The following is a 15104-nucleotide window of genomic DNA, read 5'->3' on the forward strand; positions in this document are numbered from 1 at the left end:
CTAACGACTTCTTTTTCCAGAAAAGAATAAAAAGCCACAACCAAACAAAAAAAAAGAAGTCGCCTCCTACCTTCTGTATCTCAGGATGAAAAATTTCCCTCGGGCTCTTCCCAAATTTGTCAAGACTCACAGCACTGAAATGCAAACGAAATACTGCTTTATAGGAGAGCAAGTATACATTTCAACATTAAACTGCTAACTGGCTGTAGTTAGAACCGATTTCAAAAAGAATTGTTCAAAGAGCCTTGCTGACGTGGAATTTTTTGTGGAAGAGCCATTTATTTCCCACAATACCAACCTCTAAGACTTCCTAAACTTCTTTTGGATTTTAAAAACAGAAATAAACCTGATCTCCGTGCAGGGTCCTAGTTAAGTGTACTGCATTTACTTGTAAAGCACAGAATTTTATTACATCATCCTTCACTTTGGCTTTATACATAATCCTTGTGAGCATTTTAGGAAGACTCAATAACCTATTCCATTTCATAAGCTTCTCTTCTATCTCTTTTAAAATAATTCCGGCATGTCAAATGAAAAACGAGTCGTTCAGCATCAAGTTCACACCCCAAAGATCCACAAGCAAGATCAACTGCCTCAGTCAACAGAAATACCTAATTTATAGCATTTCTTCCTAACTCATGTGTCTACATGACTATTATTTTTGCCCATTTTTTCCCTAGCATGAATTTCTGGAGCTGCGCAGCATGCCACGGAGTGCCAAACGCGGTCTGTCTGAGGCACAACTGAGCTGACACGGAGGTCACATCTGATGCACCTTTCCATCATTGCTTATGCTAGGTCACCATGCGGACAGGAGTTCCCATAGTTCCCTTTGAAATTAAAATGCTAGACTTAATTTACAAAAAAGCAGGTTTATCGTGTAACTGGAGTTCTTTGAGATAGTCGGTACCTAGACTCACGCTGGCTGTGAAAATACTTTTTCTTTAACCGACACCACAGAACAAAATGCTAAACCTCCAGGTTTTACAACAAACAAAAAACCCCCAAACCCTAAACAGTGCCTCTGAACCGTTTCCCTTTTCATGCAACGGGTGGAAACTTCCTCAGTAAATGACAAGTGTCCATGACCACCCAAGTGATCTGTGCTTACTGAGCAGGAAAGCAAACAATAGCTTTTCAGCTCGCACATGTATCCAAATATATACCCAAAGAAACTCCGTCAGCGTCACTTGCAGAGAGCTCTGCCATCTTACAGCCTTACCTGTAGTGAGTGCCCCTCTAGGGAACTGCAGAGCTGTGGACTCTCAGATGTACTGGAGCACATCTCTTGCCTGCCTGAAACGTTCAGGAGGCTCTCGGATATCCAGGCAGCAGCAGAAAGCGTTCTGATTTTACGGCAAGGCTGACCACACTTGCGAGTTTTCTTTTGCGTGCTCGCACCAGGAAGCCAAACCAGAACAGCTGCACACACAGCAGAGCAGTTGCTCAGCACACCTACACCAACAGAGCTCTCCTAAAGCACACCTGGAGCCATTCATACCCCAAGTCAACATCTACAGCGGAACCTGGCCACAAGCTTTGACACAATGTCATTTTGGGGTCAAACTGACGCACACCAAAAAATTAGTAAAACGCACCTCCTTCTCTGCCACGTCAGGTATCGTGCTCCTTCAGTTGAGCTGTAGCTGTTACATTATTTCCCAAATGCAAAGCCAAACAGAGAAAATAGAACCACAGCCTGCTCCTTAAAAAGCAACTCTGCACAGGCAACCGTTCATTGTGTGTGACCCAGGGAAGATGTGACCGCGGCCCTTCAAACTTTCGGGATGCCTAGGCGGGACCAAACGGTGCTTGCAAACACAGAACATGCCTGCTCGTTAAGACAGGCTGGTCAAGTTTACCACCAAAACTCTACATCACCATTTGCCAACCCTGTCCAGCTTTGGGTAGCCAGAGCTGCACTCAGATCACTTGAAAGCGTCTCCCAGTAGCGGCCAGCACTAAGCTCAGAACTGTACCTCCCTGGCGCCTACATGGGGGAAAACTCAGACTGTGCCCCCTTCTCCTTAAGGTGCCTTAGAGCCTGTGACAGGAATTTCATCCACTGCTTGGAAAAGCTCCAAGGTTGCAGCTTAAGGGAACCAGAGTTCCCTGGGTCTCAGAGTCATTCCAGAGCTAAAGTGGTGACAGACATCAGCTCTAGGTCAGATGATACATGCCAGCACTCACCACTGACCCAGGGCGGCAACCTGCTCCCATCCGCTACCTCCTGACCTAGGAAGCCCCTTAGGGAATTACAGCAGCAGTTCGCCAATGGAAAAGCCCCAAGGGCACGACGCGGTGACTCAAAGATCTGAAGTGGACCCCTTGCGCCCACAGGAACCGGTGCTAAAAACACAACAGGTGAGCGAGAGAACATTAACTGCCATGGCTGATACTAGAGCAAACCTCACTGGGCACTTAAGGAGAACAGCAAAACCAGAATAGCAGCAAAAGCCTGCATGCCCGGGACTGTAATAAAAGAAGACACCCTGCCTGGAGATTGTTACGAGCACAAGTAATACACGTCCTCTTCAGTTGCGATCCGAGTTAAGACAGACAACAAATATCGCAACACACCCGTATCGATTAGCTGCAACGGCTCGCCTCTCACCATGTCTGTTAAGGGTCGCAGGTTCTCCCGCTTGTCCCAGCTACGCTGGGCGCCAGTTGCGGTAGCTGGAGCCCAACTCAGGCAGCCTCACACAGGGCAGCCGCTGCTGCAGCACAAGCAAGCTATCAGGCTGCAACAAGGCTTTTACCCTCAGTCAGATTCTGCTGTCTGTGCTGCTTCTCCTTCCTCCAGAGGTCAGGTCAGGTCAGGTCAGACCACTCCCCCTCCATCCAACCCCCTCTCCCACACTCCTCAGGGCTATTTAACTACTTCACGGGAACGAGCTACAGCTGCTCATCATCCACGTCCCTCAACCCACTGCCTTGGAGGCAAGGTCACAGCTGCATGTTATCAATGCTCATCAACCTTCTGCCTTCACTCCTCTGCACTCTTCTCCAAGAAATTCCAGGGAAGACAGTGACAGAAACCTGTGTTGGAACTAAGTGCCTGGTCAATGCCTCCAAGTAACAGCATCCGTGACATCCAGACAGACTGTGAAGGGACAGATGGATCCAAGAATTAAATTAGGGAATGAGGGAAGTAAAAGGCACAGAGAAACAGAGACCTCTGAGTTCTGGAGAGTGTATTGTGATGTACCCAATTTCTGGTTTTGTGGCTCAGAAAGAACGGAGCCCAGGTTTTGTCGCAGCAGTTATATGGCTGCAAAGGGAAGGCGAGAGCCAGCAACAGAACTCCTTCCTGGCACCTTCTGTGTGGGAGCAGCGGCCAGGCGTTTTCAGTTTCGGAGCAGGGCTCCGTGAGAGTGACAAAGTGAGGGGACTGTTTTGTGGCCGAGAAGGAAAACCATGACACCACCATACAGGAAGCAATTCCATTTTAATAGTCTCCAGAGTGCCACGGTTCGAAAGGAAGAACAATAGGGTAAGAGCACGAATATGCAGCCAATACCGACAGAAGCAGCGTTGGGAAGCTTCTCAATGTTGCTTTTTGGTATTTCACGGGGAAAAACATTGAGCCTAATATTTCTCATCTGTAGAGTTCTTGGGGGCTTTGGGGAGAAGGAAACTGACACTAGGTTGTCTGAGAATCACAGTTTACAGTTACTCATTGTCTTCTGGTCTCACAGGATGAGGCAGAGGTATAATTGATTTCTTCTCTGTATCTCTGCAAAGAGCTTTCCTCGTATCTATGGCAAAAGAAAACAATGCTATTATAAAAGACAGTCATTGCACAAAGCCACATTAAGTGACTTCTCTATTACATTAAGATCATTTTTCAAGAAGATTTCCTAGAATCCTAGAATATCTTGAGTTGCAAGTGACCCATAAGGATCATCAAGTCCAACTCCATGCTCCTTGCGGGACTACCTGAAACTAAACCGTATGACTGAAAGCACCATCCAGATGCTCCCTAAGCTCCTGACAGGTTTGGTGCCCTGACTGAACGCCCTTTCAGTGGATAAGATTTTCCTAACGTCCACCCTGAACTTCCCCTGACGCAGCTTCATTCCGCTTCCTGCAATCAAGTCTCATAACTGATGTCCTCTTCAGCAGGAAAAGCTATCTAAAGCAGTATACAGGATCCCATTCATCAACGACTATCTGAACTTGTACAGGCCCAGGAACCCCCAACACAAGAACCTTTCCGTTCAACTTAAGGCACAACAACCACTTTACCGTAAGCATCTTCATCTGGCTCTCCACTGCTAGCAGAGTAGCGCTCCGATACTGTCCGGTACACACGGGAGCCGAGCTGCTTAGACATATTTACTGCAACCCGATTTGATACGCTCACAAAGAGATCGACGAAAAATCCACCCTTTCTTTGGAAACATAAAACCAAAGAAAAACCACAGTAAGGAATAGCAGGTGCATGTATTGCTAAATAGCCCATAACTTGTAATCCGACCAAGAGCAGGTCTGACGATGTCATATGCTAATCAAACACCTTTCACACGGCAGTAACAGGTGCACTCCTTTCCCAAGGGACAAATCCGGTCTAAATTCAGATTTTATTCTATTTTTGTCACATCACCATTCTTTTATACCAGCCCGTGGGTTCAAAATTATGAACAGAAAGAACAGGGCAAGCTAAGCACTCACACAGGTCTCATATACACGTAAGAAATCTTTCATAAAAAAAAAAACAACAAACAAACCTAAAACTCCACGTTTTCAATTGCATTGGCTTAGGGACTGCCTCCTTCAATGTGTGTGGCAGGGGGCAGTGGCAGAACAGGTCACAAAGTTCAGTCACCTAACACAAGGCAGCCCTTCTCCTCACAAGCCAGATTCCTCAAAATGTGCAATTTTCCCATTTTACCGATTACAATGGGGTTGCCCTACCACCATGAGTTCAGGACATTTCCCTGTGGGTTCATTTGATGCTCAATTAAATTTTCAGCAAGTACAAGCAGCCAAGCATGACAAAAAGCAAGCTAAGGTACTGTCTGCCATACAGAATTGGTTCCAAGGCTGCCTGCAGGAACTGCAAAAAGCTCACGATCACTGAACAAGCACGCTGGAGACCCTACGGGAAAGTGTTGACCCTCCACGAAACTCTCTCGCTGTCAAGACAAGGACCTTTTTTTATACAGTATCTCTATTGGAATTCAGGCTACACCCTACTCATTCTGGAAAGTTAGCTTTCATAGAAACCCTGAGATCTTACGCCGCCACACGGTATTTTTAGTCTTGTTCTCTAATTACAGGGAATCCTCAGCGAGTCAGAACACTACTTAAAGCAAGATTCTGGGTCTCTTCCATGCAAGTCAAATACCTAAGCCATGTCAGTTGAGAGGTTACTTCTAGAAGATTAAAGATAAGCATGGTACTCACTTTCCTGAAATTTCTCCCAGTAGTTCCATCAATTTAGCAGCCAAACCCAGCCGTTGAAATTCTGGTGCAACAGAGAGCGCAGCAACACGTCCAAGCCACTCTTCCCCAGCCACAGAGCCTTCCGCCTTACCCGGTACTGCGAACATACAGAGCATCAGAGCAGTAAGGAGCACCTTGGGAATAATGCACCACACGCAGCCACACGACTTTACAAAAAACCAAGCAGTCTACAAACAAACATTGCAATGATTGTGGTAAAGGCTTAAGCAGCGACTCTACGCTATTACTCAGTGATTCAGCAGCCACTAAGTTTCATTTTGATGCAGTATTACAGTTTTTTCTTCGTTAGTGTAAATAAATAAATGGATCTCCACAAATTCATTGTTTGAGGCGTGACTGCCAAATGTAAGTTTTAAGCAATTCTCTTGAGTCTTTAACTGAGTGGAATTCACGACCGAAGGAATGGAGGGCTAGAAGCCCAAAACCCACTCACCATCCCAGCAATTACTGAAGACCTTTCGTGACTATGGGGCAATAGAGCTTGGGAAGCTTTGCCAATGTGGCAAGAGAAAGCAAAGGCCCTGGAAACACTGGACGTTGAAGGAAAAATAAAAAATAAAAGCAGGGATGGGTATATGTGCTTCATAGTTCCTCTCCTTTCTACACAGAGCCAAGCTACTGTTAGCTCATTCATGAACATGCAGACTTCCACAGGGCACTCTTATAAACATCAGGCACTGCTAAATGAGCAGCTGATGCGGTGGGTACAGAGAAACCTTCCCTACAGCAAATGCTTTAAGCTTTACCGTTAAACACTTCATTTCCTGGGTCCCCACAAAGACTTCCATTCTGTGCCCACCTTCCCAAACCCCCCAAAAGAAGGGGAATAAAAAGAACTGGAAGGAACAAATACATATACACACACACACACACGTAAAAACATGGCGAATCTCTGTAATTAAAAAAGTTAGGAAAGGATGCAATCATCCAAGTAATGAGGAGTTAACTGATCCGCTGCATCGGACAGTCTTGTCAAACTCATGCTGGTGAAACCGAGCTCATACCAGCCGGTTTACTGAAACACTTGTCTTAGCATACATATACTTGAATCAAAATGACATTCGGCTATAGGGTGAGTGCAAGAAAATACACTTTTGCATGCTACAGCAAGAGACCTGCAAAGGGCCACGGTATAATACGCTTCAAAAGAGTCTGTGGTACAAGAAATTCAGCCCCATGGGCTGTTGGCTCAAACACGCTGGTGGAACGCTCTGTGTAACTGGCCATACGCACGGTTTACACGGGGTTTTGTACGCAATGCACATGTTTAACTAGGTATTTATGGTTTAAGACTTGTTTTAGCTCCTAAGGCAGGCAGCCAGCAAAGATGTTTTCAAGAGTTAACAAGGAACAGAAATTAAAGGAGTTGCTGGTTTTCAGAAGCTGACTCATCATTGTTTTGAAAAATGGCACCATGTGGATCACTGTTAATGCGCTTGTAGACAAAGCGAAAGACCTTGGGTTGCGGGCGGCTGTGCAACTGTCTTAATCTTCTGAGGGTAGGTACCTTCTGTCAGTTGCTGCCGGGTGTCATCAACAAAAAGAAACAGGCTGTATTCTTCTGGATCGTCCACTCCATAAACTTTTCAGCACAAAGCTGACATACATCTGCGGTAGTGATACAGGGTCTTACTAGTAAGGTCTTCCCTGTACATGCACCGTTAACTTCCTGGAATGCAACACGAAGGCAGTTCTGTAGAATGAGAAAACAGACATCAGAAACAAAACCTCCAAACCTCATCCTCTGAAAACAGGAAGCTCAGCAACAAACAGCAAGCCTCGCTATGTTCTAGTTGTGAAACACGCACCAGTGATTACTGTACATTACAGCCACCTTGTGACTTGATGTTGGTGGTAAGACTGTGGCAGGCATAACAGAAATTCATAAGCTGACACCCTCCTTTCCTTGGCTCACATTCTAACCCTGCAACTACGAACAAACAGATAGCAGTCTTAAAGCCCCATTGAAAACGCCAGTGGTTTTAACGGGACTTGGTGTTTGGCCTTACTAGGAAACTAAATGCTGTGAAGCAAAATAAACATCAGAGGCAGCACACCCAAGAGATGATGCTGCAACTGCTGGGTCAATACTATTGAAGAGAAGCTTCAGACAATATGTTCATCAGAAGGAAAAAGAAAAAAACCCAACCCTCTGCCAGCAACACACAAGGGTGTTGATCCACAGGTTGCTGCACGATAAACCATTCACACTCTTTATGCTGCAGCACGCAAAAGGCAATCCATTTTCATGCAGGACATTTTCATCACGTTAACCGATGGCAACTTGGTGTCTGAGCCTGATGTAACCAAATTTCATCTAACAGGGAGGCAGAAAGAAAATTTACTCTGCAACATTAAAGCAAATCCGTATGATCATGAGGCAAAAGCTGGATCTTTTTTCTCTGCTGAAATTCACACATGTGCACAACTGATAACATAGATGAATTCTAAACAAGCCCTACAAGGAAACGCAGTTCTACCTTTCAAAAAGTATTTAAAAAGTAAAATAACAAGCAACTGGAAAAAAAACCACCCAACCACAAAACACTTTTGGACACATGAGCAAAGCAGCCTGCCATCACGTGCTTTTTTGCAAAGAAACTAACTGCAATTAGAAACTAAAAGCAGTAAAATGAAAGGAGATGGAAAAAATGACAGTAAGAAAGACCTGTTTATTTACTGAGCTGGTACTTCTGTTTGTACGCTGAATAAATTAAGCATGCTAAATCACAATGGCAAAAATGTACATTTCCTAAGAACAAGCTGTTAAAAGCTAAGACTGAGAAGAATGCTCCTATGACTTCAGTTCCAAAGAGCACTCTGGGTTTTTAATAAACTTTTGATAGCTTGCAGACTGAAACACTGGAACTTTGCAACAGCTTTTAAACCATTAGGACTGAGCAGAACTAATCCGTTTTTGTTAGCCGGTGTGAAGACAAATAAAATAAATACATAAAATCAAATCAGCTCTAAATAAGGCAACGCACACTACAGTTTCAATTTCGAACGTAGTTAACACACAGAAGACCTGTTTTTCGATGCTTCTAGATGGACAGGATTGCTTCAAGGAGAGGCTGAAGTTTGTGCAAATGCCTGTAACTCATATAGTAAGTATCAAGATTCTTTATGCAGTATCAGCAAGTTGTATTTCATCATCATCAAAATACCGGATTTTTTGCTTTTCCATCCTTTTGAGGGAGGGAGGATGAAGGCCTTTCCAGGACCCAAAAGCTGGTGGTAAGGCTGTGAGACAGCACCACAGACATGTAGCAACCACGTCCTGGTTCAATGTGGGGAAGATGAGTTGAGCTGAAGCTGTGTTACACATTCCTTGTAGGGAAGGTGCTTCGTTTCAGGACTGCAGATGTGGAGAAAGGAGATGGAAAACTGGCATTCTGGGCAGGCAGCAAAGTGCTTGAATTTGTGCCAAGCCTAGCCTGGAAGTGGAGCGACCTTACTGATTTGAGGCTCTCTTTCAAAGAGTCAACAAAGGAGCAGCCCTGGACACACCTGGTGCCAGCTCTTCCCGCGCTCCCCTGCATCTTCCAGCATGCAGCACAGCGTCCAGCTGTACAGGCAGCTTGGCTGAAGTTCAGTTGCTGAGGAAGAGAAGGTGAAACTGAATACAAGATCCTGCTGAAAAAATCTTCTGTCATTTAGTCATCCAGCAGAAATACAAAGGTGATTAATTTTCCTATTAAGTGTAATATTTTGCTAGAAAGAACAAAGACTCAAGCTACTTGAATGTGACACCTAACTACAGGTAAGCAGAATATAAAATGGATCCCAGTAAGATGGACTAGCTTTGTGCACTGGCCACAGTTTCAAATTTCTGTTCGTCAGCTCTCCTCTTCCTAAGAGAGGCAAATTGTGGGAGACTGCTGCTTTTCCCAGCTCCTTCCTGTTCAGTGATGTGCCGTGGCTGTTTGCACGGACACTGATAAAGCAGAAGGAGCCGCAAGTGAAAGGTTTAATTACCTCCTGATGACCCCGTACCTTCATTTATCAAGCTCTTAGCTACATCATAACTTATTGACGGTTGTCGTTAGCCTCTCCAGCAACTTTGCACTGTGGTATGAACTGTAAACAACAGGACACAAAGGAGTAAATCCTTTCTTCTCGATTCCAACATCCTCCTTGCTTCAGTTCGCAAACTGATGCATCTGGACAGACAACAGCATGCCTACCTATGTAACAATCTTTTCCTATATGAAAGGCATGCGGACTTGGTTTTAAAAGATAAAGTAATCCCGACTGTTTTGTTATTCTTCAGTTGGAGTTACTGCCCTACTCTGAAAGAGCAGTAAGAAATGGGAGGGGGGAGAAAAAAACCCACAAAACAAACCACAAACATGAAGACATCCACAGTATAGAACTCTACTCCTTGCTTAAACTTTCGAATTGTAGGCAAGCTTTTCTGCCAGGTCTCCCCTCTATTACCCACGGTAAGCCACCAATCGCTACTGGGGAGTTGTGCTGATTTATACCACTGGAAATCTGGGTTTGTTCTTTTTAACAGCAAAGCGTACAAAGCAGCTGAATCTAAAATACAATTTGGTCTGTCCTCACTCCGCACGACTTAAATACAAAGGACAGTGGGAAAGCTCCATTATTTAGTGTTTCCTTTATACCATCATAACCACACTCTGTTATGAAGTGGAAAGACTTTGAAACAGAGGCAAATTTACCAGCCATCTTCTCAGCACTGCTTCACACCACTCGTGGCCTCAAGGAAATCATTATGAATCATACTTCTCAAATGGAGATTTCCAACACAACAACCATCCCCTGGGGGGGGTTCTCTTCAGCCTGAAGCTCTACCTGAAAATCATCAACTGAAGGCATTGTTCTGTTAGTTGTCCTCCTCTTGTGCCATTGCCGGAGAGTATCTCTAGCTTCTGAACTCAGCAGCTGGGCAGCCTGGTCTTCCTGGAAGTTCTTGATCAGCAAAAGTGCTCCATAAGCACCTATAGCCTCCTGGGAAGGACAGCAGGGGAAGAACAATTCAGAGTGGTCACAAACACCACGCCAGTTCCAACTGGTCACAGTCAAAAGTACAAACGATTTCTGGGGGTTTTTTAATAAATAGACGCACACATACACGAAAGTCACTGCATTCTATGGCCAAAATATTTATACGTAAAGAAAAACAGCTTACTGGCCTGCAAAATACTGGACGGTGTGTTCTCAGCTGCTAAGAGGCATGCAGTGGTTGCCTGGGCTCCATATTACCAAGGGGTGCAATAGTATCTACCTCTGGGTCCGCTAGCGCTGGGGGTGGCCGGTTATTTAAAGGACCAGTGTCACTCCTTTACTCCTGAGTGTTTTTACAAAGGTGGAACATGAGTTTTCTTCTAAACAGTTTCCAAGCAGCCATTTGTTTTCTTCCTGAGCTTCAAGCGGGTATCAAACAAACACAGCTGTTTAAACGACATAAAAGACCATCTACCACTGCTCAGGAACTTAAAAGTGACTCCCTTAGCGGCAACAAAGCAATGACCGAGCGTGTGATTTGTACCTGGAAGCATCCCAAAGGTTTTGCTTTTGTTCTTAAAAGGCAGGCTGTGTTTGTTCACCTAGGTCCAACACTACGTCCAGCTAGTTCGGGAGGCAGCGTGTACAGCTCTCCAGACTTCACCTTTATTACATGAGTGGAGAACAAAGTACAGCCACAACAGAGTTGCCGATGTACAAAAGGAGCTGCAGGTCACAAAGGAAAAGGACTCTCAACAGGGGCAACAGTCCTCAGCAACCAGGAGAAACAAAAGACAGGCTATCATTTATTTCTCTTGCTCTTTAAGTAAACTATTTGAGTGGGAGCGTTCAATCAAGAGGCAGCACGGTCTATTTGTGGAGTCATTCAGAGATGCAGTCTATGCTCACAGTAGTTCTTTCTGTATTACCGACAGCATCCTCTCGCTTTCAGCTCTGTGACGAGGTCAATACGTGGAAGACACGCAAGACCCACCAGACAACCTGGACAATACATTTACCTTTGAACCACACAACCCCAAAGCACTAAACAATTTTTCCTGCACCGTACAGTTTAACCAGTGCCACAGACAGGGCCAGCCAATAGATGAACGACTTCTGCTACATTAAAAACGACACGACTTAACAGCCCAGTAAATATTTCTGCCTTTCGAGCGTGTTGATGATCTCCAGCTTCACATCTCAAGTATTTTCTGTCCTAGGATTCCCGAACGATGCACTCCGCACACAAAGCAGGGAACAGACCAGTACTGAACCGGAGGAAACCCGACACAATTCTGTCATGCGTATCGGCATGTAAAAGGATACAGCAATTTCAGCAACCCAAGAGATGGCAGAAATGGGACATATACACCTATACTTAAAACTCACAGCTCAGCTTGGTCACAAGAACCTTTGAAACTTCCTCATAAACTGATAGATTCTGGGGCCTACCAAGGGCTGGCAGAATACCTCTTTGTTAAAACCACCACCGTGAAAACAAAGGAGGGAGATTTCCTTGCCTCGAGCGGACTTCAGCCATCGTTCAAGAGTGCCTTAAGAAACATATTCCTAGGCCTCATAAAAATACTCTGTGAGAAGCAAGTATCGGGCATAAACCAGGATCATTAAGGGGGGCAACATTCTCAAAAGCACTTTCCCCAGAGGGGCAGAGAACTCCCCCAGAAGTTTTTACAAAGCACCTAACCCGGGTCCCACTCCAGGTCTCACCACTCAGTTGAACGCTGCAGACCCATACATACTCTCGGGACGTTTTCAGGCACAGGAGGATAACCACAGCTGGCACCTGCACAGCCTGTGTTTGCTTGCTAAGTCAGGACGCCTCCTCCTTCTTGGCGGAAAACAACATACTCCCTCCTAAGGCAGCATATACGTCGGTAGATTCCCAGGTCACTTGGGGCTGTAACTCTGCAAGCTAACCAGCCCTCCCTTATTCTAAGGTGGACACAATTAAGAGGTTCTCTTGTTACACTACCGACATCACCGACTACATGACTCCGTCAAAAGGGTTTCTACTCAAACGAGGTGAGGAAGAATCCCCCTTCCCCAGCCCTTCACACAGTTCTAATAGAAATAAGTCGATTACCTTCTCCATGCAGCAAAGATGGATCCAGCAATTCCACCATGTGTTCAGTTTCAGTATCCAGCTCCAGCATATCACCCTGGGCCAGCACATATGTCAACACAGGCAAGAAGTCATCAGCTCCATACAGCCTCCCTGGGTCAAAGAGAACACAGGCAGCGATAGACAAATCACACCCTTTGACCAGTTCCAGTGTTTGAAAGGAAAGCGTTATTTTGCTGCCTTTACTGACCAGTACGTTTGTATTACTCTAGAGCCTCTCGTTACAGATGTGCAGCAAAGAGAACAGCATCTGCCACTTGGTGGGCAGCGTCCAGCTTCATCCTGTACTTCTAACGAGCACAAATTGGATGATGCAGACCTTGAGGCACGCAAGGGAATTTAAAGACTGGGCTCACCTTGGCGTCAGCTCAACTGGTGAACTCACAAGAGGCAGCCATGCCAGTCTGGCCTGACCTCCACCCGCACTTCTGTCAGTGGCTAAGAGAAAATCAATGGGCATTTTCTTTATACATGCACGGATGACGTCCCCCTTCTGGAAGGATCCAGCCACAAGTACCAGTTCCTGAGTCCGAAACCCAGCAGAGAAGCCTGCATATAAAAGCCTATTAGATTTTACATGAAAACTCTGCACATTTCCTTCACGGAGCATGGTTAAAAACACCAGTGAGCAAAGCCTCACGTAACTCCCAACTAGCTGGTGAAGCATCATCGGTAACGACAGCACGCAACACACAGAGGCTCTGCTGTACCTAGGTCTGTATGTGTTCCTCTTACTTTTACCGCATTTAAACTTTCTCTTTAGAAAACGCTATGTGGCTAGATCTCTGGGGCTGGCCAAACTGTCCTCATTGCAGAAGCGGTGCGATGGTCACTTGAAACATCAAGATCGGGAGCCAATTTAAACTGTGGCGAAACTCCAGAGGACTGAAGGGCTGATACTGAAAGTCAGACCAGCGAAGACGTACCCTCCAGGTATCGCACTGTTATCTGGCTGAGATTACAGGACAAAGCAGGTACTGGAAACAGGTGCTGGCTCGACGCGACGCCACGTTTTAAAACTCTACACGACAAAGCAAGACAACCCAATTTGCTGCATCTTAGCCCAAGCCCCTCAGTACAGTGGTTCACCAGAAGCCTCTCAGTACTTTTCTTTTGCGTGTTGGGAATACCTTACTCAATGTGATAATACAGTATGGAGAAAAAAACAAAGTTTACATCACTTTGGGCAAAGATTCCTATATCCATTTTAAAATGCAGGATTTTGCACAGAAATAAACCAGGTCTAAGCTCCTGCCCAAATCTTGCCAAAGTGCTTGGGGGTCTTTTACAGCCTCAAGCTTTCACCATTCACCTCAGATCTCAAAAGAAAGCAAGCATCCTGATCGGCACAGAGCCCAGCTGCAGATTCAGCGCTTGAAAGAAAACTGCCAACCACCTGCAGCAGCTTATACTTTCTTAGAGAAAAAAAAAATCTTCCACTACCACCAGCATTGCTTCACCTTAGCTCGTGACCTACCACAGCAGTGTATGATAAGACATCAGGCAACAGAGCTGCACCTATGAATTCATACTGTCCAGCACAGCGTTTTAACTGTGCCACTGACTAATCAAGCGGGTCTTAACTGGTCTGTGGTTCCATTTCACCATCTAGGTTTCAAGGTCACTTTGGGACTCCTGCTACAGTGTAGAAATAGATGTTATTTCTCTTGCAAAAACACAAAGAAATTGTCCAACGAGAACATTCAGAGGCACAGCAAACCCAAAACACTGCATCAGGGGCTGCTTTCCCCCAGCCATTGACACAGAGCCCTTGTAATTGTCATATTGCACACACACTGCTGAATTACTGCAGCTAGATACTGGGTGTATCCTTTATTACGATTTCCAGGAAAACACTAATTTAGAACCAGTGTCAAATTCTAGGCTTACAGGACAGCCTTTCTGACAGCCAAATTCAAATGCCTACACTCAAGCAAAGCTGGTGGCTGGGGGGGGGGGTGTGTTTAAGCTGCTTCACAACTCTGCTTCACACTGAATGTGTAAGATGTGCTGCCAGATGCAGAGAGATCAGGAAGGAAGCAGAGAGGAAGAATCCCTCTCAAAAGGGCAAGGAGATGCTACAAGAGCTCCAGGCGAAGGAGACAAAGCTGCAGAATCAGGTGGTCTCATTTCCTCCACCAAAACACAACCCCAGGTTTAGAAAAACAATGACCTTGAACCACAAGAAGCACCATACCCGAGTTATTCTCCATAACAGTATAAATCAATTTGCAAACTCTCAGCAGCAGTACGACTTTCTTTTCAGGCGAATACATTTTCTGCGGGGTCACAAACTTTCAACATCCACGTAGTCTGGTGTTGGAACAAACACGCCCAGTTCCTGAGGATTCCTCTGCCGCACCACCTGAAGGTTTTCCTTCGGTTGTTTCCAAGAACCATCTGCAGTATGAAACTCTTTCAACATCGCTTCAATATGGCTCTTCAACGGCTTCAGAATGCACTTATGCATGGCCTTCTCCAGGACAACACCTGCAATGGGAAAACACAAGTTGAG

General features: G+C 45.4%; 1 protein-coding gene and 1 non-coding gene across 4 annotated transcripts; both read right to left on the reverse strand.

Annotated features, from left to right (window-relative positions):
- Positions 1–2113: 2113 nt before the first annotated feature.
- LOC129734648 (small nucleolar RNA SNORD45) lies at positions 2114–2198 on the reverse strand. Its single transcript, XR_008730136.1, has one exon. It is a non-coding gene; the product is annotated as a small nucleolar RNA SNORD45 (small nucleolar RNA).
- Positions 2199–2925: 727 nt separating this feature from the next.
- On the reverse strand, positions 2926–14819 carry LOC129734499 (N-alpha-acetyltransferase 20-like). 3 transcript variants are annotated; one of them, XM_055698062.1, is made up of 5 exons: positions 14787–14819; positions 6980–7165; positions 5413–5585; positions 4252–4397; positions 2926–3761 (listed from the first exon to the last, which is right to left on the reverse strand). In XM_055698062.1, exons 3-5 carry the CDS (start codon positions 5565–5567, stop codon positions 3676–3678), a joined length of 387 nt encoding a protein of 128 aa, XP_055554037.1. In that variant the 5' UTR covers positions 5568–5585; positions 6980–7165; positions 14787–14819; the 3' UTR covers positions 2926–3675. The 3 variants fall into 3 exon arrangements, with proteins under 3 accessions (XP_055554037.1, XP_055554036.1, XP_055554035.1); XM_055698061.1 differs by lacking the exon at positions 14787–14819 and adding an exon at positions 7307–8367; XM_055698060.1 differs by lacking the exon at positions 14787–14819 and having other exon boundaries at positions 6980–7289.
- Positions 14820–15104: the final 285 nt, after the last annotated feature.

This window comes from Falco cherrug, chromosome W (genome assembly GCF_023634085.1).
Source record: "Falco cherrug isolate bFalChe1 chromosome W, bFalChe1.pri, whole genome shotgun sequence".
Taxonomy (NCBI): domain Eukaryota; kingdom Metazoa; phylum Chordata; class Aves; order Falconiformes; family Falconidae; genus Falco; species Falco cherrug.

Coding starts and splice junctions, on each gene's coding strand:
- LOC129734499 (XM_055698062.1), bottom strand. CDS start 5,567: ATGCTCTGTATGTTCGCAGTACCGGGTAAGGCGGAAGGCTCTGTGGCT. Junction 4,398..5,412: donor CTGGGAGAAATTTCAGGAAA/GTGAGTACCATG, acceptor ATGTTTCCAAAG/AAAGGGTGGATTTTTCGTCG. Junction 3,762..4,251: donor GCCAGATGAAGATGCTTACG/GTAAAGTGGTTG, acceptor CTTTTGCCATAG/ATACGAGGAAAGCTCTTTGC.